This window comes from Quercus robur, chromosome 3 (assembly GCF_932294415.1).
Source record: "Quercus robur chromosome 3, dhQueRobu3.1, whole genome shotgun sequence".
NCBI lineage: Eukaryota > Viridiplantae > Streptophyta > Magnoliopsida > Fagales > Fagaceae > Quercus > Quercus robur.
Genome location: NC_065536.1, coordinates 16,589,014 through 16,615,810, shown reverse-complemented (window position 1 = coordinate 16,615,810; position 26,797 = coordinate 16,589,014). Strand labels below are relative to the sequence as shown.

The following is a 26,797-nucleotide window of genomic DNA, read 5'->3' as shown; positions in this document are numbered from 1 at the left end:
TAGCCATCAAATTCTTTTGAGTTCTAACTTTTGAGATTATGCATGAGAAGTTTCAAGTCTGAGAAGCTATCAGGTTTTCTCAATGAAAGAGACGGTGAAAAAAAAAGTAGAAAAAAAAATAAAGAGACGATGTTAAACTCCCATTAATTAGTTGAGTTATTTCTAAAATTTAAGATGAATATCTAAGGAATAGTACATAAGGTACTGTATTTAAGTTTAGTCTTTAATTTAAATAATAAAGCAGATGATTAAATAATAAATATATACAAACATAATTGTATAAATATTTATGAATAAATATTATTATCAAATTCTATATTTAAATATTAAAAGAAAATGGAAAGAAAAATCATATTTTGCTAAACTTTTCAATGCATTATACGAATATTGACTAGTAAACCATTATTTTTAAAAGAAGCGATGGTTGCGTCTAGATACGATGATTTAAATTTGAAGAACAAATGTTTTTAAAAATTGCTCAATACAAATTATTATTAAACGTACATCACATTTTTCTTACATCAATTTTTTTTTAAGGTAAGATCTTATGGTTCGACTTTATAATGGCCAAAAGAGTTTGGGTAGCATTGGATATCAATGGAACTAAACATGATTTTTCTTTTTCTTTTGGGGGGGCTTCCTCCGTCTAAGCGGTTGAAAAGGAACAGTGAATCCCAAACTACTTTCAAGCATCCGCATATTCTCTGAATGATTTCGTTCCCACAAGCCATCTAACTTATTTGGCTTCACAAGAATAAATTTGAAGGTAACATAAGGCCTGATTGAGAAAAACATCCACTCCCATTGTATAAGAAAGGAGCAGAGTTTTATGCAATTGCAACAAATAGTTCTACCAAACCTCCCAAGAATCCAGGCACAAGTGAAATGGAACAAACCCATGCCATTATGCCAAGATGGGTGAAGATCAATATAGATGGATTAGTCATTGGGAGCTGCAAAAAGGCTTGTGGAGGTAGTGTTCTTCGTAATAGTGCAAGTGATTGGATGTTGGGCTTCATTAGAAATTTAGGGACCACTTATAGTATAACTCTGGGCCTTAAAAATGACCTTATTTTATCTCTGTAGTTGGTATTTAATAACGTTAATGCAAAAATGGATGCTGAAGTTCTTGTTCATATGTTTACGAGTCCATCAACTATTAACCTTATGTTGGAACCCTTCTTATCTGACTGTAGGAACCTGCTAAGGGCCTTCCTTAACTCTACCATGACTCATATATTCATATTCAAAGAAGCAAATAGATGTGCCAATAGTTTAGCTAAAATTGGTACCGTACAATTAATAGACTTCTATATTTTGAGTGAACCACTGTCTAAGTGTCTATGGTGGAACCTTTGCTCACTTTTGATAAACTTGAGCTATTTTGTAAAAAATGTATTTGTAATTAGTTAATACTTAATATTATGATCTATTTAGTAAAAAAATCTTATAATTCTTTATCTGATCCACTAATTGTTGATCTAATCCTTTAATTTTTTTTCACAACAGTTGAATTGATAATTTTTTACTCTTTATTGATTTTTATTTAAATTCACGTCACCTTTTTAACTACTAATAACCATATGAGACAAAATTTCTCTCCAAACTATTTTGAAGAGAAACCCTTCAAACTTCTTCTAAATATTTTTATAGGATGTAAATTTTGAAAACCTAACCGTTAGATTTCATATACCTTATATTCTTAATACGTTAGTAAAATTTCATTCAAATCATATTTTATTTATTATTTGATCAATAAACTTATTTTTTACGCACAATTTTATATCATAAAACTTGAAATTTAAATATTTGATTAATGACATAACTATTGATTTTTAATCTTCTTCAAAAATTTCAAGTATTTAGGATATAATGAGAATATGCAATCTAACGGTTATATTTTCAAAATTCATATTTAATAAAAAAAATATTAGCAAAGTTTGAAGAGTTTCTGAGAAACTTTTTCCAACTATATGTGTGAATTTTATTTTATTCAACAATTTTTTTTTTTTTTTTTTTTTTTTTTTTTTTTTTTTTTTTTTGTTTCTTATTGTGTTATTGAATGATGAATACCAAATTTAGACATGGCAAAATGGGGTGAAATTTTCTAACCCTATACAAACCCAACCCATTACTTTCCTTTTTTTTGCTAGCCAACCTTACTCGACCTGGCTAACCTGTGACTCAACCTGTTGTTTTTTAACCATTTTTTTTTTTTTTTTTTTACAAAATATTTAGACTACATGCCAAAGTGCTAGGTACATAGACATAAAAGCACAAAGCACTCCACTTGCACTACCTAGCCATTTAGTAGCCGCTAGTGGCAATGGTATACCCCCATTTAAAAAAAAAAAAAAATTAATTAAAAGGAAAACAAATACAAAAGGAAAAAGCATCTACAACTACATGTCTATATTACCATATGTCTAATGCTAAGTTAAATAATAAGACTAAGTTACTAACACTAAGTCTAACTAACACAAAAATGCTAATGTAAAAGAAAAGGTTGAAAAAATTCATATCATTTCTGAATTCTGAATCTGAAGTGTGTAAATTTAAAATATATTCTTTTTGGTGCTCCTTAGAATCTATCTTTCTTTCAAGTTGTAAATTTGTAATTAAAAGCATTCTGACTATGAGCTATTAACATGAAAGATTTTGTTATCATAACTATAAAGAATTTTAATAATGCTCAAAACTATTAGAGTTGGAAGGATATGGAAAACTTTATATTTTTTGTTTTGTTTGTTTTTTTCCCTTTGCATGTATAATAATAACACAAATAATATAGTAATAATTGTAAGTACTTAACCCAAAAAAAAATAATAATAATAATAATGGTATTAGGTACAATTCGTTTCCTTTATTGATTTAATTCATTCTCTCTAAAAATTTGGTTATTTAAATTTTTTTTTTTATGTGAAAATACCGGTTGGCCTGACTAACCCTCCAGCAACCCAATTGGCTCGAACTTGTTTTCAACCCATTTAAATTGACCATTTTCAACTCGATTCATTTTTACTTGCAACCCAATTGACCTAACCCGACCCGACCAACCAACCATTTGCCAAGTCTAAATGATTCTAACCAAAATGAAAGTTGAGGTTTAGGGTTTTTGGCTGAGAGAGTTTCCATTGGATTTAGGTGGTGATCCTCGAAGAGCTTTGTCGGCGGAGGGTCTATCAATATTAAGAGAAATGATATTCCTAGTCCTCTCTCCCTAGTGGGGACTCCAAATGGCACTACAGAATAACACATGGTTGTACACGAACTCGGCAATGATATTGTCTCTTGGTTCACCTGCTCCAAAGGTCCCTTTTTTTGGGTTAAAAATGTCCTTTTTGACATGGAAATTAGAGGTTTAATTTTGTTTTATTAACTAATGGGTCTTTTTTAATCTATATAATGTAGTAAGTTTTATAGTGAAAATGGATTTTTTTTTTAAATAATTAATTTGCTTTTCTGTATAGGAAACTTGATTTCGCAAAGCAAAGTAGGATTGATGAGGATTTTTATGATATGAACTTCCTCAAGAAATCTAGCAATTACAAACAACATTAGCAGTGATAATGGGTCCTGTGATAACGTAGGATTTTAAGAGCGATTAAAGCATTACACGTGATGAGTGTATCTGGAAATGGAAGGAAAGAATGCGGTCTGTATTGCTCAGATAATCTGATAGCAGAATAGAGTTCAACCTGTTCGATCATAGCAGAAACCAGAGTCAATTGGATTTGGGCCCTTTAGGCGGTTGAGTCTTTAATTAAGCAGTCATGGAGTGGGCTTGATCCGTATATGATTTAGTCATACCCGGCCTATTAGTTTGCCCACGATCCGTATAAGATTTGGTCCCCAATTGCTTCAAACAGGCCCCTTGTTTTTTCATAAGTCCTCAAATGATGTCGAATATTTTCTTTTTTTATGTCACTGAGCTCCAAACTCTTTCTCCATGACAAAGAAAAAATCTTTCTGATATTTTTCATTTGTTTTTCTAAAGCAATATTTTTCATTTTAGGGATACGATATTTTGTTCAAAATAAGAATTCGAAAGCAAATGCTAATGGAAACATCACATCTACCTAGGTCTAAAAAAGACTGCAAAATGATCCAGTTGAGGAATGACTACATAGTGCAACCTCTGCTGTTGTTCCATTAATGGAACCTCTTATGAAAGAAGCATTAGTTGAAAAAGTTACTTGACTAATATATGCCAGAATGCTTGGTGCTAAAAATGGGTTCTACCCCATAAAACTTCTCCAGGGCATGAAATGGTTTAAGTGGATTATGATTTTTTTTTAAATTAATTTTTTATTATCACTCTATTTTTCTAGCTTTATTATTTCATTAAGTTGCATGTACCAAATATTTTCAAATGATTATATATTTGTGGAATTCTGAGCAACTTCAGGATTGGAATAAAGGTTTAAAGCCTTTACCAACTCACCAATGAGTACCATAGGATCTTGTGCTTGAGGCACAGGTACTTTTGGCTTATTTGCTCGCTTAGCAGCTTGCAACTTGAAACAGTTTGGATGAATGTGCCCAGACTTTCCACAAAAATGACAAACCCAGGTAGGCTTATCATGTGACTTGTCCTTAGAAAGGGTAGACTTATTAGGTTCAGACTCTTTCAGAACAACCCTAATCTTCCTAGGAGGTGAAACTTCTATGGGTTTGAGCACCTCACTCACAAACTCACTAACAGGGGGTTCAGAAGAAGAAGAAGGAACAAAGTTAGTGGAATGGGGTGCAGACACACTAATGTTTTCTACAAAACCTAACCCAGTTTTGTTAGAAGAGGACTTTTGAACACTTAGCATGTGATCAAGTTTGGAGCTTGCAGACCTATTAGTTTGTTCTCTAGCAGTAGATAATTCAAGTTCCAAGTTCTTAACTTTATCAAGTAAAAGCATGTTCTTAGTCTTCACATTATTCAACAATTCATTAGCATCAAACAGTTACACAAGCAAAATTTTCTTTTCAAGTTCAAGAGATGCAATTTTCTTTGAGCCTAAATCAACACTCATAGCATCCTTTGCAGCAACTTTGCAAAGTTTATTGTAAGCTTCTTGTAAATCTGCATCCTCAGAGAGTTTCCTATCAGAAGGGTTCTCCTCAACAACAACACTTTCATCAACTACAGCAGTAGCAGTGAAAGCAATGAAGTTTCCATCCTCATCACTACCAGACTCATTGTCAGAAACTTCATCATCACTAAGGGTTACAGCCATAGCCTTACCCTTAGACCTCAAGAATGTTGGACATTCTAATTTCATATGACCATACCTTTGACACCCAAAACATTGTTGACCCATAGAATTATTAGAAGGTTGACATACTTTCTCTTTAGGTTTTTCAGTGTTATTAACTTTAGTGGGATCATTCCTCCTAAAATTTCTAGGTTCAGCAGTGTTCTTACCTCTTGCCTTTCTGTTATTATTCCTAAGAAAGTTTCTAAAGTTCTTGGCAAGATAAGCAATCTCTGTAGCAGAGAGCTCATCATCAAATCCACTCAAATCAACATCATCAATAGACTTAAGAGCCATTGATTTGGATTTGCTAGTCTTAGGTAGGTCCAACTCATAGGACTGAAAAGATCCTATAAGTTCATCAATAGGGATGGAGTCCACATCCTTGCTTTCAGTAATGGTAGTCACTTTGGGTCTAAAATCTTTAGTCAAAGATCTAAGATTCTTCCTAACAATTTTAAGTTGATCATAGATTTCACCCAGATTATAAGCATAATTAACAATATCATTAAGCTTAGCATAGAATTCATCAAATGATTCATCTTCAGACATCCTTGTGCTTTTAAATCTAGTTGTTAATTGTTGTAACTTAGTGATTTTAACTGCCTTTGTACCCTTATGCACAGTCTAAAGGATATTCCAAGCAGTATGAGCAATCTCAACATTAGAGATTCTCTTAAATTCCTCCATAGAAACAGCATTAAAAATAGCATTCATAGCTTTGCTATTAAAAGCGGCTGCTTCTTTCTGAGAAGTTTGCCACTCACTCAAAGGAGTAGTGGGCTTCTCCCATCCGTATTCAATGGAGTTCCAAACTCTCTCATCAATAGATTTCAGGAATGCTTTTATCCTTACTTTCTAATAAGCATAGTTATTCCCATCAAAGTGAGGTGGAATAACAAGAGAGTGTTCGTGTTCTATGACAATAGGGATCAAGGATAAGCTCAGAGATCAAAGGATCTCCAACAAGAGAGCAACCCGCTCTGATGTTACTTGTTTGTTTTTAAACCCCTTAAAACACAACCAGATTAACCTAGTTATTTAGCCAAGTGATTAACTTAGGTAAATTAACAAATCTTGGTTAACACAAATATATCATATTAATGTAAAGTGTGGAAAATAAAGAACACAAAGATATGATGACCCAAGAAAATCAAACTAGTAAAAAACCTAGGGAGGATTTAACCTAGCTATCCACAAGGTAAAACTGAATCCACTATGAAAGAATTGAAGTTTACACAATAGCGACTTAGACTACTAACATCCTATTGCTACCTCGAGTAGGAAACTTACTACCACGACCGCGTGATAGCTCCGAGTCCATGGACTACTTCTTTCTTGGATTCCCAGCAAGTACAGGCACTCCTACTTGTGTATCTTTAAGCTCTTAAATTTGCAACTGAATTAATCACCTAGTTCTTGATATAATCTTGAATCTTGGAAACCCTAAGTATGTGTGAAGGCAAACACCTCTTGATCTCACAAAAGATTCACACACACAGCATAAGGAGTAATCTAAAAATGTGGCTAGGGTTTTCTCTTTTATACTTAAGACAAAACATAAAACCCTATATGTCAAACAGGATTGGGCTGAGTTGGAAAATTCTGCAGAAAGATAATCTGCATGAGCTTCGATCGATCGAGTCTAATTTTTGATCGATCGAGCCAGGCAAATTTACATAATAAATCTTGCAGCTACTCGATTCCAACTTTACATACAACCACATACTTTAGGCAAGTCTAAACAAGACTAAAACGTTTTGATCATGGTTTGCCAACAATACAAATTGAAGTTCTAATACATTTAAACCTAAAGTCTTAGAACCCAACATTATAGATTCAAGGAATCCCTTGTGGATTCGAGGTTTACTACTAGAAATTAACAGTTTAATTTTTGTTTCATCAAAGAGATTATTGTATATGCTTTTTTCAAGCTTCCAAGATATCAATTGTTTTGGTGAATACTCACTTGACCCCCAATACACGGTGGTTTATGACAATCTATGTGTTCTGGAGATATGTAACATTAAGGTTTTTTTCTTTCTTTCTTTCTTTTTTTGTTTTTTTTTTTTTTTTTTTTTAATTAGATAGTTACAAGGGATGAGGGGAAATTTGAACTCTAATTAAGGTTGCCGTTTGAAACATAAAGAGGCACTAATTTTATTACAAGATTCTTGACAATAATTAAGTTAATTTATTTTATTTTAAAAAATCCTGTAATTAAAAGCATATCCACAAATATAGATACGGCCACAAACGTGATTTACCTGATAAAGCTGGCCAATTGGATTTCTTGTTGATAAAATATCTAAAATATCAGCCCGAATAAACCAACTTGACTGAATGAATGGACAAAGAGATACTACTTAGCTGTTACAATCATGAAGAATAATCGATTGGCATTTTGAGGACCAATTCAAACTATGACCATGTACATGAAGTGACAAGGAAAGGGATGGCAAAGGCAGTGATGCTCATAGCTGCCTTTGCAAAGGCAGGGATGGTATGTTGTGCCATTGTCAAAGGTAGGGATGTCAAAGGAAGTGATGCTCATATTGCAATTACCTTTCATTCTTTCATAGCTGTGACTTTTTGTGGTGAAGGAATGCTTATTTCAATTGGCAGATGGTTGGGCTTGGGATGAACTTTGCTTATTAAATGGGTTGGAGGAAATATTTGATCGGTCCTTATAAATTAGTCATTACTTGACACTCCAATCCATATCATCATTTTTTTAACTAGCCGTGCATTAGAGGGAAGAATCATTTCACTTTCGAGGAAACTGAAGTGAGTAGAAACAAGATTTGACTTAACTGGCCTTACTATTGCTTACTTTTCCATGTTTAACATGGAAAGAAATTGAAAGCAAAATTTATGGGATATGTTAAGAAGAATGGGGTAGTCATTTTCACGTGTCTCTCTCTTTATCTGCTACATTTTGGAAACATTTTCATTCAAACACCTCAAGAATTATGGGCTTAATAAAGTTAGGGAGCCAATAAAAAATTACTACAGTTTCACAACATTTCAAATTAGCTTACCCCTATTCACCATTGTTAGGTTCTAAGTACTTAGGAACTAATGTATTGGAACTCTAATTTGTATTGTTGGCAAACCATGATCAAAACAGCTTTTTAGTCTTATTTTAGACTTGCTCAAATTATGTGTTTTATGTAAAGTTGGAATCGAGCTGAGGCAAAATTCATTGTTCAATTCGGTCTGGCTCAATCGATCAAGAATTAGACTCGACCGATCGAAAGTTGGGCAGAATGTTTTTTCTGCAGAATTTCCAACTCAGCCCTAAGCCCATATGACGTGTAGGGTTTTATTTTTTGCCCTAAGTATAAAAGGGAAACCCTAGCCATGTTTTTGATGTTGCTCTATTTTGCTGTGTGTGTGCATCTCTTGTGAGATCTAGAGGTGGTTGTCTTCACACATGCTTAGGATTATCAAGAAGGAGATTTCATTGAAAGCTTGATGATCATTCAGTTGCTGCAATAAAAGCTTAAAGATACACAAGCGGGTGTGCTTGTATTTGTTGGAGAATCCAAGAAAGAAGGAGTCCGTGGTCTCGGAGCTTGCACGTGGTCGTGTCAATAACTTTTCTACTGGTGGGTAGTAATAGGATATTAGTGGTCTAAGTCGCTATTGTAAAATTTCGATTCTTTCATAGTGGATTCAGGTTTACCATGAGGATAGCTAAGTTAAATCCTCCCCAGGTTTTTACTAGTGTGGTTTCCTGGGTCATCATATCTTTGTGTTCTTTATATTCCACACTTTACATTGATATGATTATATGATTGTGTTAACCTAGATTTGAAATTTGGACTAAGTAATCACTTGGCTAATTAACTAGGTTAATCCAATTGTGTTTTAAGGGGTCTAAAAACTCACAACCACAATCTGCAATTAAAATTATTTTAATGAACCATATGTGAGGTGGTAGACTAATTTGAAATGGTTGTAAGTTTTTTTTGTGTCCTAAAAAGAACTCCTATAAACTATATTAGCATATTATTTTTTTTATTATTATTTTTATACAAGATAGAAATTCTACTCAAGTCTAATTTAAATATATATGTGTGTGAAGCTCCCTCCTAGAGACTTGAACCCCGACCCCGACCCTTACCCCCCCCCCACACCCTATAAGCACTTGTACTTGTGGAGTAACTATTACACCAAGGGTATGCAGTGTTGGCATATTCTTATATATATGAACAAGCTTGATATTTTATTGACATAGCAGGTCAATTATTACTGGCACCAGTATTTTCAATATTGACAAATACTAATTAGTTCAAATAAGATGGGTGGCACTTTTTGGTGTTTTCAAGACATCCATGGTTGAAATCTCCTCCCTGTTGTAACTATCCATTTAAAAAAATTTATGATGACTATTATAAGTACACCACTTGACCTAAAAGTTTAAGTCAATATTTTTTTACTATTATGTTATATTCACTGCTTATTTTTTGGAAAAAAAAAAAACTGTCAATTGTGAAACTTTACTACTTAGCTAACCAAACCATTTTTGGTATGAAAATACTCTATTTCAATTTATAAAATAGACTCTCGAACCAAATTTAAAACTTTACAAGTGATAGTCGCAAAGGCACTATTTCTATTGAATACTTTTTTATTATTGAGCTAATATCGGTGTTCAAAGCTTTTCGAACACTTGATTGTTGGATGTTTTTATTTTCTCTTGTATGATTCACTAGTGAAAAGGCTCTTGAAAACTAATAGGTGATGCTGTTTGCTTCCTTTCAATTGTTTCTTGACTAACTGGCCATGTATTTGAGGAAAGAATTGACTGCATCAGGAAAAAGGACTATTCTTCTAGCCATGTATTTGGGTGAAGGAGACTTGGTCATGCATTAGAGAGAAGGACTACTTGACTGTGACCAACTTCCCCTGCATTAGGGGAAAGCTTCATTTCACATACAAATATGAATGAAAGACTGACTTGGACTGAGATGGTAACTCATGAGATAGTGCCATGAGAATCCTTTCACAACACACATCTATACATTTGGCAACTTTCCAACTTGCCATGCATTAGAAATGATGACTAAATTGAAGATGATGACACTGTTGCAGAATTTCATTTTCATATTTGAAAAGGTCAGAACTAAGAAATCTTTTTTCCTATGGTTGAGGACATCAATGTTTGAGACTAATACCAAAATTACTAAAACGGTGTGGAATGTCTCTCCCCAAATTTCTTTAGAAATTTATTATTGAATGTGATAGGCCAGATTTATGAATTTAGCCCAATGAAAAAAGCTATAGACCTCAATGATGTACTGTAATACCCCCACATACTTTTATTTAAGGTTATTACTAAATTTCTTTTAAATTTAATTGATGGACCATAGGTATTCTTTTTATTTGTAACTGCAGCCCGCTACCCCACTAAGCCCACATCTCTAATTAAAACTATAGGGTAGAGGAAGAGACGTTAGGGTTTTCATAGAAAGGGTTTTATCAAAGAGGCTAAGAGGTTTTCCTTGGAGTTAGAGCACATACAATTAAAGAGGCGATCAGATTTTTCAAGGTATGATTTCTCACCATTAAAAACAAAGAATTAAAAGTTTATAAGGTTATCTTGGAATCAGTTGTGATGTTAGATTGTACAAAAGTTTGATTTTGGTCCTAAAATTCTACTTATATTTTACGGTTAGATTGCCGCTATGTACCCTTGAACTAAGGCATGACTTCTACGTTTTCATTAGGATATATATAAATATATATATATATATATATATAATTAATTAATTAATTTATAAGTCAACAATTGCTGCCACCGTTTTCCTTGCCGTTGGGATTATGCTATTAAACCATGAATAAGGTTTTATAGTGTTCACACTAGCTTGCTCACATTTTTGTCAAAGTTCAAGTTTCTCTGATGGATAAAGTGATGGCCTTGGTAGCCTTTTTCTAGACTTTGACTACAATGAATCATTAGAGATGGATAAAGTGATGGCCTTGGTAGTCTTTGCCTAGGACTTTGACTACAAGGAACCATTAGAGATCAACACGTTTTCAATTCTTGCAAAGGTTAATGGCAGACTTATTCTTTTACCCAAATTCTATTTTTTAATCTCAAAATAATGCTTAGATATGTATTACATTAGGGCCAATGATATTAAGTCCTTGAACAGGTCATATTAGTTTTGGCCCACGGTCTTCATTGGGGTTATATATTAAATCCTAGGTTTGCCCATAATGTGTATTTTAGAACAAAGCTTCAGTTATAGAGCCTAAATTCATGTTTCGGGTTTTACTTTTGTTTAGGACATATATTAAATCCTAAAGTATTGGCTGCTGGCTCTAAGTTTTGATAATTCAAGGAAACATATTCTTGGGTAGAGATGTTTTGCAATAGTGTTATCATTTAGTTCAGCACGTTTAATTTTAGTGAGTCAATTTGTTTAGGTCAATAAAATTTATATTTTGTCGAGGATATTAAGTAATTTTCATGATTGATTCTAGGTCCTATCTAAGAGTATTTTGAAACTATTTGGAGGGTGTTTCAGCTGGACTTTCAGAGTGATTCAAGTGTTGTAAGTAATTATGCATAATATGCACAAGTTTTGTCCATTAGGTTCTTAGAAGTTAAAAGTTTTCAAAAGTTTTGTATTTCAAACTTGTATTTTCTAAAGTTTGTCAAAAGTATTTTTGTATCATTGAAAGAGAAATTTTGACTATTAAATAAAGAGATACTTCGAATTTTAAATAAGTTTTGAAGGTCCAAATCTCATTTAAAAGATGATTTCTAAACTAAATTATTTTCTGTAAATAATTGAGTTTTAATGTAAGTTTTCTAAAAAGGTTCTTGTTCTTTAAATTTGTTTAAAACCAAGTGATTTCAAGGTCATATTCCTATTCTCCAAATGGTATTTGTAGGGGGGCGGTTTTGGGGCTCAGGCCCAACAGGTGGGTGATTCTGGCCCAAAAGTCCCTCAACAATGAATTTGTAGAGAGTAGGTTGCAGAACTGGGTCCTTGACAGAGGAAACGTAGTTATGACCAAGCCATGCAACCAGTTGGACGTAAGGATTATTCCTTCAAACTTTTTGGAGTAACGATCCTTGGGGCTGTTTCTTCTACTTCAATCTCCTTCCTCTTTCTTTATCTTTTCCTCCTCTCTTCTTCCGATCCTCTTTCCATGGGGGTCTCCTTCTCTTATATAGCATCCTTTCTAAGATCATGACCCTACACTTGTCAACCATCTGACCTTCCACTCGAGTGCCTGTCCCATAGGTCATCCTTTCTCTTTTCTGTGAGTTGCACTGGCCAAGATGATTCTGCCTTCCTGTCCCTTCCACATTAATGCGGTTGGAAAAGTAGTTCCTTGGCATTTAATGCGGCAGTTGTGGTTGCCCCCCTTCCTGAACGCCACGCACCATTCCTTCGTATTGGGTGACCTTTCGCCAGGTAGGGGGTGTTAATTTTACACTCACTTGGTGAGTCCGAGGAGGTACTCCTCCTCGGACGCCCTTAAGCAGGCCCGGCCCATCATGGTTAGGATGGGATATCCTGCGCCCATGCCTTTTCTTCTTATCGTGGTTGGGCTTGGTACATGAACTACGGCCCAACATCAGCTGACAGATTTTACCCCCCACAGTATTTAAAATGTTTCTTTTAGCAAATTTAATTTTCAGATTTACTCAAGAATTGTAATATATTTACATAAACTCCTCAGTCTCTATTCGTTCTCTAAGAGAGTCAACCATCCTTCGATTTATGTTCTATTCGATATTGTGATCTTTGATATGCCTCTGTATTTGAAAAGAAATTGTTAATATCAAGTAAATTATTATATTTTGTATAAACTTTGCTTTGTGATATGTGACTCAAAATAAGTGTTTTTAGAATTGATCAGATATATCAGATATATGTGTAAATCCGCTCACAGGATTGTATGTGAGAATATATGTTGATCCCTCACCAGCAGGGGTTAGATGTTGGTATCCACTCACAAGATTGTATGTGAGAATATGTGATGTGTATGTGTGACACTGTGCTCTGATCAATTTTATGTATGTGATTTCAAATGATTTTAAGATGTGATTACATATGTATTAAGTGATTCATTATATGCTTTGTGGAATAATTATTTTTGATATCATTGAATGAGTTTGTGAAAAAGTAAAATACTCGTGCTTTGCTTGACTCCTTTCCGTTGTGTATTATGTATAATTACTTAATAGATGTGTGGCTCACCCCATCAATTACTATTTTTCAGATTAAAGTATAGTTGGGAATATAGAACCGTTGGGTCGCTTTGTAAGGTGCAAGGTAGAGCTTGGAAGTTATAGGCGACTTCAATATGAATTGAAGACTTATAGAATTTAGTTACCTTTATTTTGTGATTCATGTTTTGTTGTTATGGTGGAGATTAATTTCCCTTTTGTGGAGTTTAGATTTTTGTAAGAGGTTTTTAAGAGTACTGTTTCTTTGGAGTATTGATTTATTTTGGATTAATTATGTTTAGGGATTTATATAAGTTTAGCAGGTCAGTCATGCATCTAAATTCATTTTCCATGGATTTGGGTTGTGACATGTATGCTGCCTCTACATTTGCTCATTGCTTATCAATGGAAAAAAGCTAAGTCTCAAGTTTATTTTTTAATTTAATTTCCGTTTTCAGAATAAAGACCACTCCAAATTTTTTATTAAATTCCTCCATCAATGTGCTTGGATCCACAAAATGAACTAGATTAATTTTAATTTTAATTTACCCCTTTAGAATTAATTTTCCATCCTTGCCAATTTTCATGGTGATCAAAGATTAATAGCCATGTCATCATTAAATTGTTTAAATTAAAATTTTTGTAGTTTAAAATGATGCATAAAATATGAGTTTATGGATCAAATTGTAAATAATATCCAATTAACATGAAAATTAGCAAGAATGTTAAAAACATATAATTCAATGGTGAGATTTTTAAAATATGATTTCTATAACAAGTTATTGGATGGTGTAACATTACTTAGAGTTACACTGGGTGTAACTTGAGTCCAACCCATATATATAGGCAAAACTTAGAGAAAGTTCAATTAGATTTTAAAATCAGAATCTAATTTTTCGTCATGTGTCTAAATTTATGTAAGGACCATACCATAATTATCCACTTAAGTTTGTGCCATATTTCCACTTATATTTTTTAATCTTTGTGCCAAGTGAGTTAATGAATGCAAAATACTAAGAACCTAATATTAATGAATTATAAATTTTTTTTAAAAAAAAAAAAAAAAAAAAAAAAAAAGCCAATCACATATACTTAATAAAAATCACCACACATTCTATTTATTCTTTTATTTTGTGTTGTATTTAGTAGAATTTTGCGAACAGTGATTGTGAATTGATATTACATGTGTACTATCTAATAGTGATTTTTAAAATTATAAATGTAATAGCACTGTAATGAGAAATTTAGCATAGCCAATATCATGAAAATTGCAAGGAAAAACCATTTTAGTACATTTAAATGTCCTAGTCGAACTAATATCCTATATATTTAATAACTTAAGTTAACATCAATAGCACTACTATAATTTATCATTCTCGTGCGTTAGTACGAGTTACATACTAGTATATATTAATAGGCAAAACTAAGAGAAAATCTAATTAGATTTCAAATTGGAATTCGAATTAGAGTCTAACTTTGCGTCACGTGTCCCATTTAATCTAAGTTTTTAAATTTTTGTTCCAAGTGAATTAATTATGTGTAAAAATTGGATTTCAATTAAAGTTTAATTTTGCACCACGTATCCTATCTAATCTAAGTTTTTTAATTTTTATGCCAAATGAGTTAATTTAATGTAGAAAACAAGGAGTCCACTATAATTAAACCATAAAAAACCTATTATATATTTAACTCCATATATAAAACTAGTATGTAGCTCCATGCACATGTACGGGTACAACTAAAAATAATCACAATTATATGGTTCAAATTATACATTTTTTAAAAAAGAGATTCAAATTATACATGGTACAATTAAAAACAATCAAAATTATACACTTTTTTTAAACCATACATTTCTAAAGTATGTAATGTTTTATCATTATATATGTGTGTGTGTGTGTGTGTGTAATGGGAAATACTAACGAATGACCTTAGGGCATTGGTTAATAATTCATTTTAAAAATTTTTTATGGGAAAAGTAAAAAAAAAAAAAAAAATTAATTAATGTTTTGACAGTTTTTTTTATTTCCCATAAAAGTATTATCAAAACTTTCCTAAAACGGATTGTTTTGACAATTTTTGGTTTTTGCACTTAATAATTTACTTACCACAAAAATTAAAAACTTAGATGGATTTGGGCGAAAAATTGGACTCCAATTGAAATTCAACTTAGAATCTAATTGAATTTGGACTTCTTCGATTTTTACAATCAATAATTCACTTGTTACAAAATTAAAAATTAAATGGGACACATGGCCCAAAATTGATAATCCAATTAAAATGTAACTGGATTTTCTCTGCCAAATGCACCCGACCATAACAAAAAAGCCCTCTATATTTGGGGGAAAATGGGCATTTGCCCCTAATTTTAAAACTAAGCAGTAAAATATCTCTGTTTTGAAACTATTTAGCAAAATACCCTATTTTTGAAACTTGATACTCTCAAAATCGAGTTTTGTATATATTTTTAAGTGTAAGTTGACATTAGCAATGTCGAGTTCCACTTAAATTTTCAAAAAAATTTAAGTGATTGAACTTACCTAGAACTCAATTTTCTAAAAATCGAGTTTTATTGAAACTCGATTTTTAGAAAATCGAGTTTTATTGAAACTCGATTTTTAGAAAATCGAGTTTTATTGGAACTCAATTTTTAGAAAATCAAATTACATTAAAACTTGATTTTTAGAAAATCGAATTTCAAAATAGGGACACAATGCTTAATAGTTTCAAAAAAAAGACATTGTGCTAGATATTTTTAAAAATAAGGGCAAAAGCCCATTTTCCCCTCTATATTTGCACCCACCAGTTTCTGCAGAATAATATGAATAAAAAAAAGTGAGTAAATCAGCTTGATATCTAGCCCATTTTTGGAAGCTGAGTGTCCTAGCAATTGCAAACAACATTAGCAGTGCTATTCGGTCCTATGATAATGTAGGATTTCAAGAGCTATTAAAGCATTACGCGTGAATCGGGAACTGGAAGGAAAGAATGCAGTCTGTGTTGCTGAGATAATCTGATAGGGAGAATAGAGTTCAACCTGTTGGATCATAGCAGAAACGTGAGTCAATTGGATTTGGGCCCTTTAGGCGGTTGAGTCTTTAATCAAGCAGTCATGGAGTGGGCTTGATCCGTATATGATTTAGTCACACCCTGCCCATTAGTTTGCCCATGGTCTACAAATGAGGGATATAAGATTTGGTCCCCAAATGCTTCAAACAGGCCACTTGTTTTTACATAAGATTTTGTTTTTTTTTTTTTTTTTTTGGCCACAAAATCTTTGTCCATGACTAAGAAAAAAATCTTTCTGATATTTTTTTTTGTTTTTTAAAGCAATATTTTTCATTTTAGGGAAACAATATTTTGTCAAAACAAGAATTTGAAAGCAATACTAATGGAAAATGGAAACATAACATCTTCCATTTTCAAGTTTCAACGAAGGTCTAAAAAAGACTACAAAATGAAGCAGTTGAGGAATGATTACATAGTGCAACCTCTGCTATTGTTCCATCAATGGAACCTCTCATGAAGGAAGCATAACATTAGTTGAAAAAGTTGCATGTACCAAAAATTTTCAGATGATTATATATTTGTGGAATTGTTGATATATAGGAACATTTCATATACTATATGTAATAGCAGAAGCCTTTTCCTGCAATTAAGGTGGTATTGCCATGTAGGAAAATGTCAATCTAACTTTTAGCCAAGTTTAAGGTTTTTTTTTTTTTTTTTTTTTTTTTTTTTTTTTTTTTTTTTTTTTGAGTAAAGCCACGGCTAAGTTAAAAAGCGATAAATTACATTGTTTGGTAATTGGTACACCGTTTGAAAACCTCTCATTATAAATAAAAAAATTAATCGGTCAAACTTAGATGTACACCAAGATAGAAATAGAGAGAAACGATGAAATAGAGAGAGGCAATGAGCACACGGAGAAAGAAGCAAAGAAAGAATGAGGCGACGAAATCAAAAATTTTCAAAAAAAGATTTTGCAGACCCAAAACCTTGGCAGAATGGTAAACAGAGAAGACACAGAGTAGGGATTGGGGAGAGAGAAAAATCTGCCACCATCAGAGAAACAGGCCATGTACCCATAACTGGTAAAGTTATTGTTTTTGTTTTTGTTTTATTTTTGGGTTTGGCTTACCTCTAGTACTTTTTTAACTGGAGGTGTCCTTTTGTTTTAATGAGAACTAACACATCACCCACTAACTAAATAAAATGTGAAGATTAAAATCCACTACCATTTGTTATTATGTATTTAAAATAAAATGACATCTTCAATTAAAAAAGTACTGGACGTAAGCCAAACCCTCTTTTTTCTTTTCGTTTTCAAATCTGGGAATTGAATATAGTTTAGGTTTGAATTTCTTGGTTGGATTGGTTTAGATTTATATTTACATATACGCTGCACATAACCTATTGTTTCTTATTTCATTGTTAAAATTTATGGATTAATTTTTATTTAGATTTGGTTATTTTGGTCGGATTGATATCAATTTAGGTGTTTGGATTAAATTTGATTTTGATGAAGGAATCTAGGTAAGAATGCTTTAGTTTGGGGTATTCAAGTTAAATTAGGGATTGGGTATTTTTTTCAATAAAAAGAAAACAAACCGCTTGAAATACACGGCAAAGGCTTGCAATACTCCCAAAAAAAAAAAAAAAACTTGTGATATAGAGACAAAAAATAAATAAAAAATAAAAACAAAAAACAAAAAAACTTACCACACAGATATAGAACCGCAAGCACATAGAGAAAGAAAATCTGCCACCATCAGATTGTTGGAACCAGCACCGGTATTTTTATTTTTATTTTTTCCAGATTTGGGGATGCAATGTTACTTTTTATTGAGTTTTTTGTTGTTGTATAGGTATAGATTTGATTTTGGCTTTCATTCGTTTTTGTTTCGGGTTTTTGAGTTCTCCATGAAATTTTCATTGGGATCAAATAAGTATAGAATTGAATATTATGCTGATATTTCTTTTTTCTTTTTCAATCTTATTTTAGGTTTTTTTATCCGAACCACATGCACACAGAGATATAGTTTGGAAGGCACAAAGAGAGAGGCCGCATACCCATTACCCCATAATCGGTAAAGTTATTGCTTTTTTATTTATTTATTTTTTTTGATGGAATATGATTTAGGTTTTAATTTCTTCGTTGGATTGATTTAGATTTGGCTGTTCTGCCATGTAGGAAAAAAACACCCTTAAAAAACAAACATGCATAAAAAACAAACTTGAAACGCCACACTCAAAGAAAATCGATGCATCTATTCGGACCCAAAGAAAAACGATGTATCTGTTGTTATTTCTGTGATGTATGTCCATGGGCTGTATTTCTGCTGCTACATATTTTGTTTTCTGCAGAACAAGTTCAGGATTTTCTGCATAATCTGTGCTTACAGGCGGGTTGAGTGTAATATCTGTTGCTATTTCTGTGATGTATGTCCATGGGCTGTATTTTTGCTGCTGCATTTTCTGCTTTCTGCAGAACAAGTTCAGGATTTTCTGCATAATCTGTGCTTACAGTGGGGCTGAGTGTAATATCTGTTGTTGTTTCTTTGATGTATGTCCATAGGCTGTATTTCTGTTGCTGCATATTTTGTTTTCTACAGAACAGGTTCAGGATTTTCTGCATAATCTGTGCTTACAGAGGGGTAATTGTAATATCTGTTGCTGTTTCTGTTCCTGTATTGTATGTCCATGGGCTGTATTGATTTTGTTGCATTTTTTTTTTTCTGCAGAACAGGTCTTTGTTCCCTTGTATTTATGCTTACAGGGTTGTTATGTGTTTGTACATGTATTTCCCTTTTATCAAATATTTACTTTAAAGCATGTGTATCCAATTACAAAAATGATATGGGTATTTTTTGTTCCTTGATTTTGAGCTCCACTAGGCTTTTATTTTATTTTATTTTTATGAGTGCCTCTTCTTGCATGTATGGCAATAGGAAATGATTTTGTAATGAGTCTCCCATCATTTGTCCTGTAGATCATACAAACATGTATATTCATGTCCCCATGTTAATTCTCTAAAATCATATTTTAGAAGTGATACAAATTCTATTTGCATGTTTTTTAAAAAGGTCATAATTGGATATATTTGTAATTAAAGGAATAAAGTAAACATACTGTAATGATGCAGCAAGTGAATTTCACCGATTAGAGACATAGGGAGAAGAGTGACATTCAAAAATATTGCAAAAATCATTCAAAATTTACATCCTTATTGGTATAGTTTTTTACTCAACTCTATAGCCCTGCCTCTAAAAGGCTTCAATTCTTCCTACTAAAATTGATTTATTTTTTTTTAAAAAAACTATTAATATACATCACAACTGAAAGCAAAATACAACTATTGCATGTTTGCTTTGATTGCATCACACAGCAAAAATTCAATAAACAAAACATAAAGCAAAAACCCTAGAAAATACAAGCTGAACTCTCAAAATAGTTGGATTGAAGTAAGGGTGTCTACGAAGCAAATACCTATTCTTTTTACTTGGTAACACTATATGAATATTATATTGTTTGTGGCCAAAATGAGACCTTGATATCTAATATTTTTTGGATACTATTGATGAAATTTTAAGAGATCATTCTTATTTGTGAAAGTTCAAAAAGTAAGATGACTTTAGAATCCAAATGGACCTCCATAGACTTATGGGGGATAAACTTGGTAATAGATGTGTTATCTCATATAAATTGTGTATTCATTTATTTACGTTTTGTATACAAGTGAATATTATGATGAGGAGGTTGTTGGTAAAGCGTATGATCTTGCTACCTTAAATAGATAATCTATATCGGTAGTTAAATGAATAACATATTCAGTTTTATACAAGGTTGAGATCTCTCAGTTATCTACAAAAAAATTGTAATATTCAGTTTGATTTTTATACATGCTTGAGATTTCTCACAGTTAAACTCGCCTTCATTTGGTTTTTATTCAATATTTTGTTGCTTTAATACAATTGGTAGGCTTCACCCATGGTTTCTTACATTTTCATATTTTTACGTTATAAGCATTATCTACATTTTCCTTTCGTGTAGTAGGTATTGTCATAAAAAAATAAAAATAAGAATAAAAAATGAAATTGATAATTTGGTATAAATTAGTGGCACTACATTTTTGGAATCACTCTTATAGTGAGAATGTAATTTTCTTTTCTTTTTTGGGCTAAGTGAATTTTGTGAGACTATTTACTACTGTAGTTGATGTAATTCATAGGTTATTACTAAAGGATTTGAATTTCATGATATTTTAATTATTAATTATTGTTAGTTGAAGACACTGGTACTTGCTTCTAGCAAAAACAAAGACAACTATTATCTCTCTTGGCCCACCCTAAATTTATCTTTTTGGAACTTTTGAACATGCTTTAAATAATTAACTCTTTTTTTTTTTTAGAAACAAAATAATTAACTCTTGGAGTCAAAAGAAAGAAAAAAAAAAATCACTTTCTTTCATTTTCTTGAGTGCATGTGTGATGAAGGAAAACATTTTTTTTTTTTTTTGGGGGTCTATTTCAAATTTTGTTGAATGAGCAAGAAATTTCAAAATTACATTTCATTGTCTCTATGTAAGACTCCTTGAATTTAGGTTTCTTTCTTGCAATTTGAAAAAAAAAAAAATTGTAGTATCTAATTATGAAATTTTTAAAATTTCACCTATGGTTTGTCTTTTGTAATAAATAAAAGTATCCCGCACATTGTGCGGGTTATAAGCTAATTTTTTTATAATTTCCAAATCCTTTTATTATGATAATTATCTATGATGCTCAATTAGGAAGTGCAAACTAGTTGAGATATTAGACTTTTGGTGCCAAATATGAACTCAAATGACAGTTCTTATGCATATCTTTATGTACATTAAAACATTATAAAATTGTTATTTGTATAAATCATAACCAGTGTCAATAGTTATATCGTGTGGAATTTATGGACGTTTTTTGGGAACTTTTTTCAATTTTTTACTAAGCCTTTACAACATTAATACTTCTACGGCTATAAATTTATTAAAAAAAATTTAAAAAAAAAACTTCAAAGTTATTATTATTATTATTATTATTTAAAAGCAAAACCATAATTCAAAGGTACCAAATTAAAAAATATATATATATATATATATATATTAAATAAAAGGTAAAATTGTAGTATAAATTCTTTTCAAAACTTTATACAAAAACTTGAGTTGTCGTAAGTCCTTTTTATTCAAATTATCACAGCCAAAAGCTGTAAAGACATTTAAAATTATCCACGATAGCAGGGATAAAGGGTCTCACTCAAGATGTTAATCCAATCAGAGTGAACTCGCTCTGATACCACTTGTTTGTTTGTTTAGACCCCTATAAATCAGATTCATTTAGACCCCTATAAATGAGATTGAACCCGCTCTCATGCAATCATATTACTAAGTGCGGAAAAGAAAAGAAGATGGCAATATGATGACCCAGGAAAACCAATGAAACCAACAGTTTCAAGGTAAAAAACCTGGGGAGGATTTAACCTAACTATCCTCAAGGTAAACAAATTTACTACAATAGAATGGAAGTTTACAATAGATTTTCTCCCTAAAATCTAAAGCGACCTCATGTAGAACTTACTCACACGACCACGTCTAGCTCTAAATCCACAGACTCTTTTATCTTGAATCTACAGTACACAAGCACCCCCGTTTGTGACATTGAGATCCCACTCAAAGATTTTAGATCACCGTTAGTAGTTGATCTTTATGCAGCAACTTCTTTCCACCAGTTCTTCATTGTAGATTTTGTTCCGATAGATGCTTATTGAGTTATAAAGTTACAGAAACCTCTCAGATCTCACAGGAGTAACTCAAAAGACTTCCAAGAACTTCTAAAATGTAGTTAGGGTTTTCCTTTTATACCTTGTGGTGTTGAACTGAAATGCTACATGTTTCATGGGCTTTGGGCCTGATTTAAAATCTGTAGAAAACGACTTTTGATTGGTAGAACCTTTCTTTCGATCAGTCGAGCTTCATAGAATTTGAACTCTTCTTTCTGCAGCTTAATTGTTCTTGAATCTTGACTTGAACAATCTTGAGCAATGTCTAACACCTAAACTAGACATGTTTTTATTCTTGGTTTGCCAAAATACACAAATTTAGAATCTAAACATTTATCCTAAATATTTAGAACCTAACAGAAGCACTCTCTCTCAATACAAAGCATAGGGCTGAATAAAAAGCTCGATACTACACCTAAAACAAGGAGAAGTTTTTGCTTCTCTAAAATTGCTGCACAGCCTCCTTCACACAGCCCTCTTCAAAGAGATCTCTCACACTCACATTTTGCCACTCCATTCCTTTACAATTTCTGCAACACCCAAATTGTTAGACTGGCCACACAAACCAAATAAGAGAGCATCAAATATATATTTAATCAAGAGGAAACCAAAGTGAACAACGACGGATGGGCTGCAGTACACACAAATATATGCATTTAATGTAGGTGTGAAACTAAAGCCACCCATGAATGGTCAAGCCAAAATTTGACAAAACCACAACTTAACTTGAATTCAATACAAACCTGAAAAGAAAAAAAATCCTCTGTCATCTTCATCAAAGCCCCTATTGGTTATCTCAAATTGCAAACCCCAAATATTCAAAATATGAATATGATGCAAAATCTAACAAATCTTTGCCATACAATCTTTTAGACAAGTTAATTAAATAATTTCTCCTTAATTCAAAAAAAAAAATTACAAATTTTTCCAAACTCTACAACCATCCTTCACAATGGAGAAATTATTAGATCACCAATTTTAATCAAATTCTTGTCCACCTTATAGAGACTTCTCTCAAGCCTCAAATGTTTCAAATGCCAAATCAAAACCAAGCCCAACCAACAAAACCAAGTTCAAGTTATTTCCAAATATGCCAATAGGCTCCAAATGCATTCAAAGATGGTCTTAAAACCAAATTAGAGGCCAAACAAACGAACAAAATGCACATAATCCCAAAGTAACTCCAAATATGCCAATACAAGCAAAATGCATCTAATTACGCTCAAACACAATAGTTTTAGCTTCTTAATATCCTTAGGTACTTATTAATTTTGGAATTATGGTTTATTTAGTATCCACCTCTTTTCCCAGGACTTCATAATTTAAATCTAATCCTAGCTTCAATGTTGTCTTTAAAATAGCTGTGATCGCCTCCACCAAAAGAAACAGACAATTCACCATGAATGTTTCTTGAGGCCGTAAGTAAGAAACCATTTATCAAAAACCAATAAAAAATCCAATTGAAGAAAAACTCCACAAGGTCAAAAACACTAATACAACAACCAAACCTGGAATAAATTTCTAGCTACAATCTCATGGCAGGACTTGACAGAAGTAAAAGATTTACATTTAAAGATGGGATTTATTTCTTTTTCTTTTAAAATCCTTTTGTAGGTTAAAAAAAATGTTGCTAGTTGTCGGGAATTTACGTGAGAGTTCTACACCTAAAATTCTATCATCCAAATTCTAAGACTTTTTGGATAGAAGAAAATTTTTGACAATTTCATACCACCCATTCATAGAAAAAAAGCCAGGACATTTTAAGTTTTTCTTGATAGCTTGTCGAAGTCTAGCCATGTGTTTCATACAAATTTTTGTTTTTAAATAAGCAAATCATTTTTCATGAACTTGGATACAAATTGCATGCTCCTAGTGTTTTTTATTCCATTCTTCTTAGCCTTGGTTCACCTGCACCCCAAACATCTATTGTAAAACTTGTTACAATTCTTGAGCTTAAAATATATATAGAAAAAACTACCTGGGCTGTAAAAGGATCTCAATCAATCAAAGTAGGTAATTCTTGCGCAATGCGTCCCATGCCTCCACTAGTGACCTCTTCCCTCCATTGCTGCCTATTTAAATTAAGGCTCCCCATTGTAGTTTAGTTTTGCCTGTTTCCTTCGCCTTATCTTTTGAGTTTCTTTCATTTCATTCCCATTGGAAGAAACTTTCAATGCATAATTGTCTAGATGTTCGGAATCCCATTTTACATTGCCATAGGCCTAAACAAATTACTTTTGGCATGTTTTCGATGGTAACAAGGAGAGAAGAAGTCCTGTTTTTATTCCTGTCCTGTTTTGGATGGTAACATCTCAAATAGCAATCTCATATAAACATAATCAATAAGAACTGTAATAAAATAGAAGAAACCCAAAGAACATACCATGATAAGTTCGAAGCCAGTGATCTGATTGACCTTGACCAAACATGTTTTCCACACCTAGAGAGCTTTAGAACCACAAAAAAGAGAAAGAGCTCAGCTTCCATTTGGATTGAGGAGCTTTGGTAAACAGCCATGGAGGCTCCGACAATAAGATAGAGGCTTGGATGGGTCGAAGATGAACAATGAAGCTGCAGAAGATGAATAGTCATGTAAATTGTGGTTTTTGAAGTATTGGCCTTACAATTATTTAAAACTTTACATGAGGATGGAATGTATAGAAGCAAAATACCATACATGAGATATGTAAACACTTATGAAGCTTCATTCGAATTCCGGAGATCAATGAGCTCTCTTAATGTGATCATGTGCAAAGGCTTTGTGAAAGGAGATTTCCAATTTAATAGCTTCTGATAAACTTGTTGCATGGTGGGACGAGATTGTGGACTGGTGTGTAAGCATGTTAATGCTATCTTTGCTACTAAAACCACCTTCTCTGCAACTGTATTTTTAGGATGTGCAAGACGTTGATCCAATACATCTTCTAGTAGCACATCATGGGATGATAATGAGAACGATGATGATAGAAATGATGAGATCAAATCACCCGGATGCCTTCCAATAATTACTTCCAACGCAACTACTCCAAAGCTATAAACGTCACTCTTTTCACTTACTTCCATTGTATATGCATGCTCTGAAAGTAAAATATCAGAGTTTGTTAAGAAATCTGTTCAGAAGAAAAGGAGTGAAGTAAGAAAGGAAGCAAGACTGAGGTAAAGAAAGCTAAAGTGCAAAGGAAGCTTGCTGACCAAAACGACAGAAGCATTTCTGTTTTATTGAAGAAACTACTTGTAGTTTTAGAAGCTAAAGCAAGGCATGTGAAAGACACGTGAGGAAGATAGCCGTTAGTTAGGTATTGAGTGACAGGTGGCTAATTATTATTGGTGGAGTGTTTTTAGGAAAGTTGTTAAGAGTTATTTACATTTTCCCGCTCTTTTTGCTTTCTTGTTAGAGCTGTATTCAGTAGTATAAATGTAGAGTAATGCAATGTAAATTAGTTAGTTCTTGTAATCATAGAAATTCAGTAATGAGATTTTTTTTCACTCAGAAATTCTCTGTTTCTCGAGCTTTCTTGAAGTTTCTGTGAAAAGTTTTTCCTTGATTTGTATCTTCTTGTTTAGCTTGTGATCTTTAACAGAGTTATATTCTACTTTCACCAAGCAATTCAATTTACCACACAATCTTTTGGTTGTGGTACATGTACTACTTCTTAAGTTTATACAAATTCGTAATATATGCTAACATATATATTGATATAGGAACAACTCTACAAGTTAAGCTGAAAGTACTAAATTCTTGAAAATATTAGAATTTTGGGTAATACTTTTTTATTTTTTAGAGAGAGCAGGGGTGGGTCTCTATGTCATCTTAAAAACTTTGCATTGAACCTAGGCCGTATAAGAAATAATTATCCAGTTTAAAAGAATTGTACAATTAGAAAACAAAGCTTCACAAAGTAAAATGTGATTCTTTAACCATGAATTATTTGGGGGTATTTATGCACAATTAACTTCATCTAAAAAGTCCCTCAAAAAAAACTTCATCTAAAAGGATTCCAAAAAAAAGGGAAAAAGACTTAGTCAAATAGATTTAAATCTTAACTAAATTTCAACATTACTTTTTTTTATTTTAAATTGTAATTGTGATTATGATCACAAATAAAAAAGAATGAAGTGACTGTATAAAATATTATAGATTGCAACTACCAAATTCCTTAATGCCAATCAAGATGCTACAAAAAAATATATTTTTTGTCAATAAATAAGTAGATTACTCTAATTACTAATTGAACCTCTGAAACATAATTATGAATCCAACCTATTAGCTCAAACTGTGACAACTATACATTACATTATGTATTGCGACGAATCTCAATAAGGCCTCTTTGAAGGCAAACAATGCCAACATTAATACGAACATAGTTATCAAAACATGAATTGTATCATAAATCAAAACATGAATTGTATCATCTCAATAATATTTTGTTTATAAAAAGTCTAAGAACTTGTATTCCCAATAATTGTGTTAAAAAAAGTCTAACAATATTTATGCATCATATGTAAAATTCACTGATATTATTTGATTTATAAAATACACACC

General features: G+C 32.2%; 1 protein-coding gene across 3 annotated transcripts in view; it reads right to left on the bottom strand.

Annotated features, from left to right (window-relative positions):
* The window catches only part of LOC126717290 (MDIS1-interacting receptor like kinase 2-like), a 53,236-nt gene that overhangs the window by 23,863 nt on the left and 2,576 nt on the right, over positions 1 to 26,797 (bottom strand). The window contains exons 2-3 of one of the 3 annotated variants that reach the window (XM_050418816.1): positions 24,932 to 25,331; positions 24,577 to 24,825 (exon numbers count right to left, since the gene is read on the bottom strand). In XM_050418816.1, the coding sequence (XP_050274773.1) occupies positions 24,949 to 25,331 (383 nt within the window). In that variant the 3' untranslated portion in view covers positions 24,577 to 24,825; positions 24,932 to 24,948. Of the gene's footprint in view, positions 1 to 24,576; positions 24,826 to 24,926; positions 25,332 to 26,797 lie in introns of those variants that run through there. The other 2 variants (XM_050418814.1, XM_050418815.1) reach the window with 2 other exon arrangements.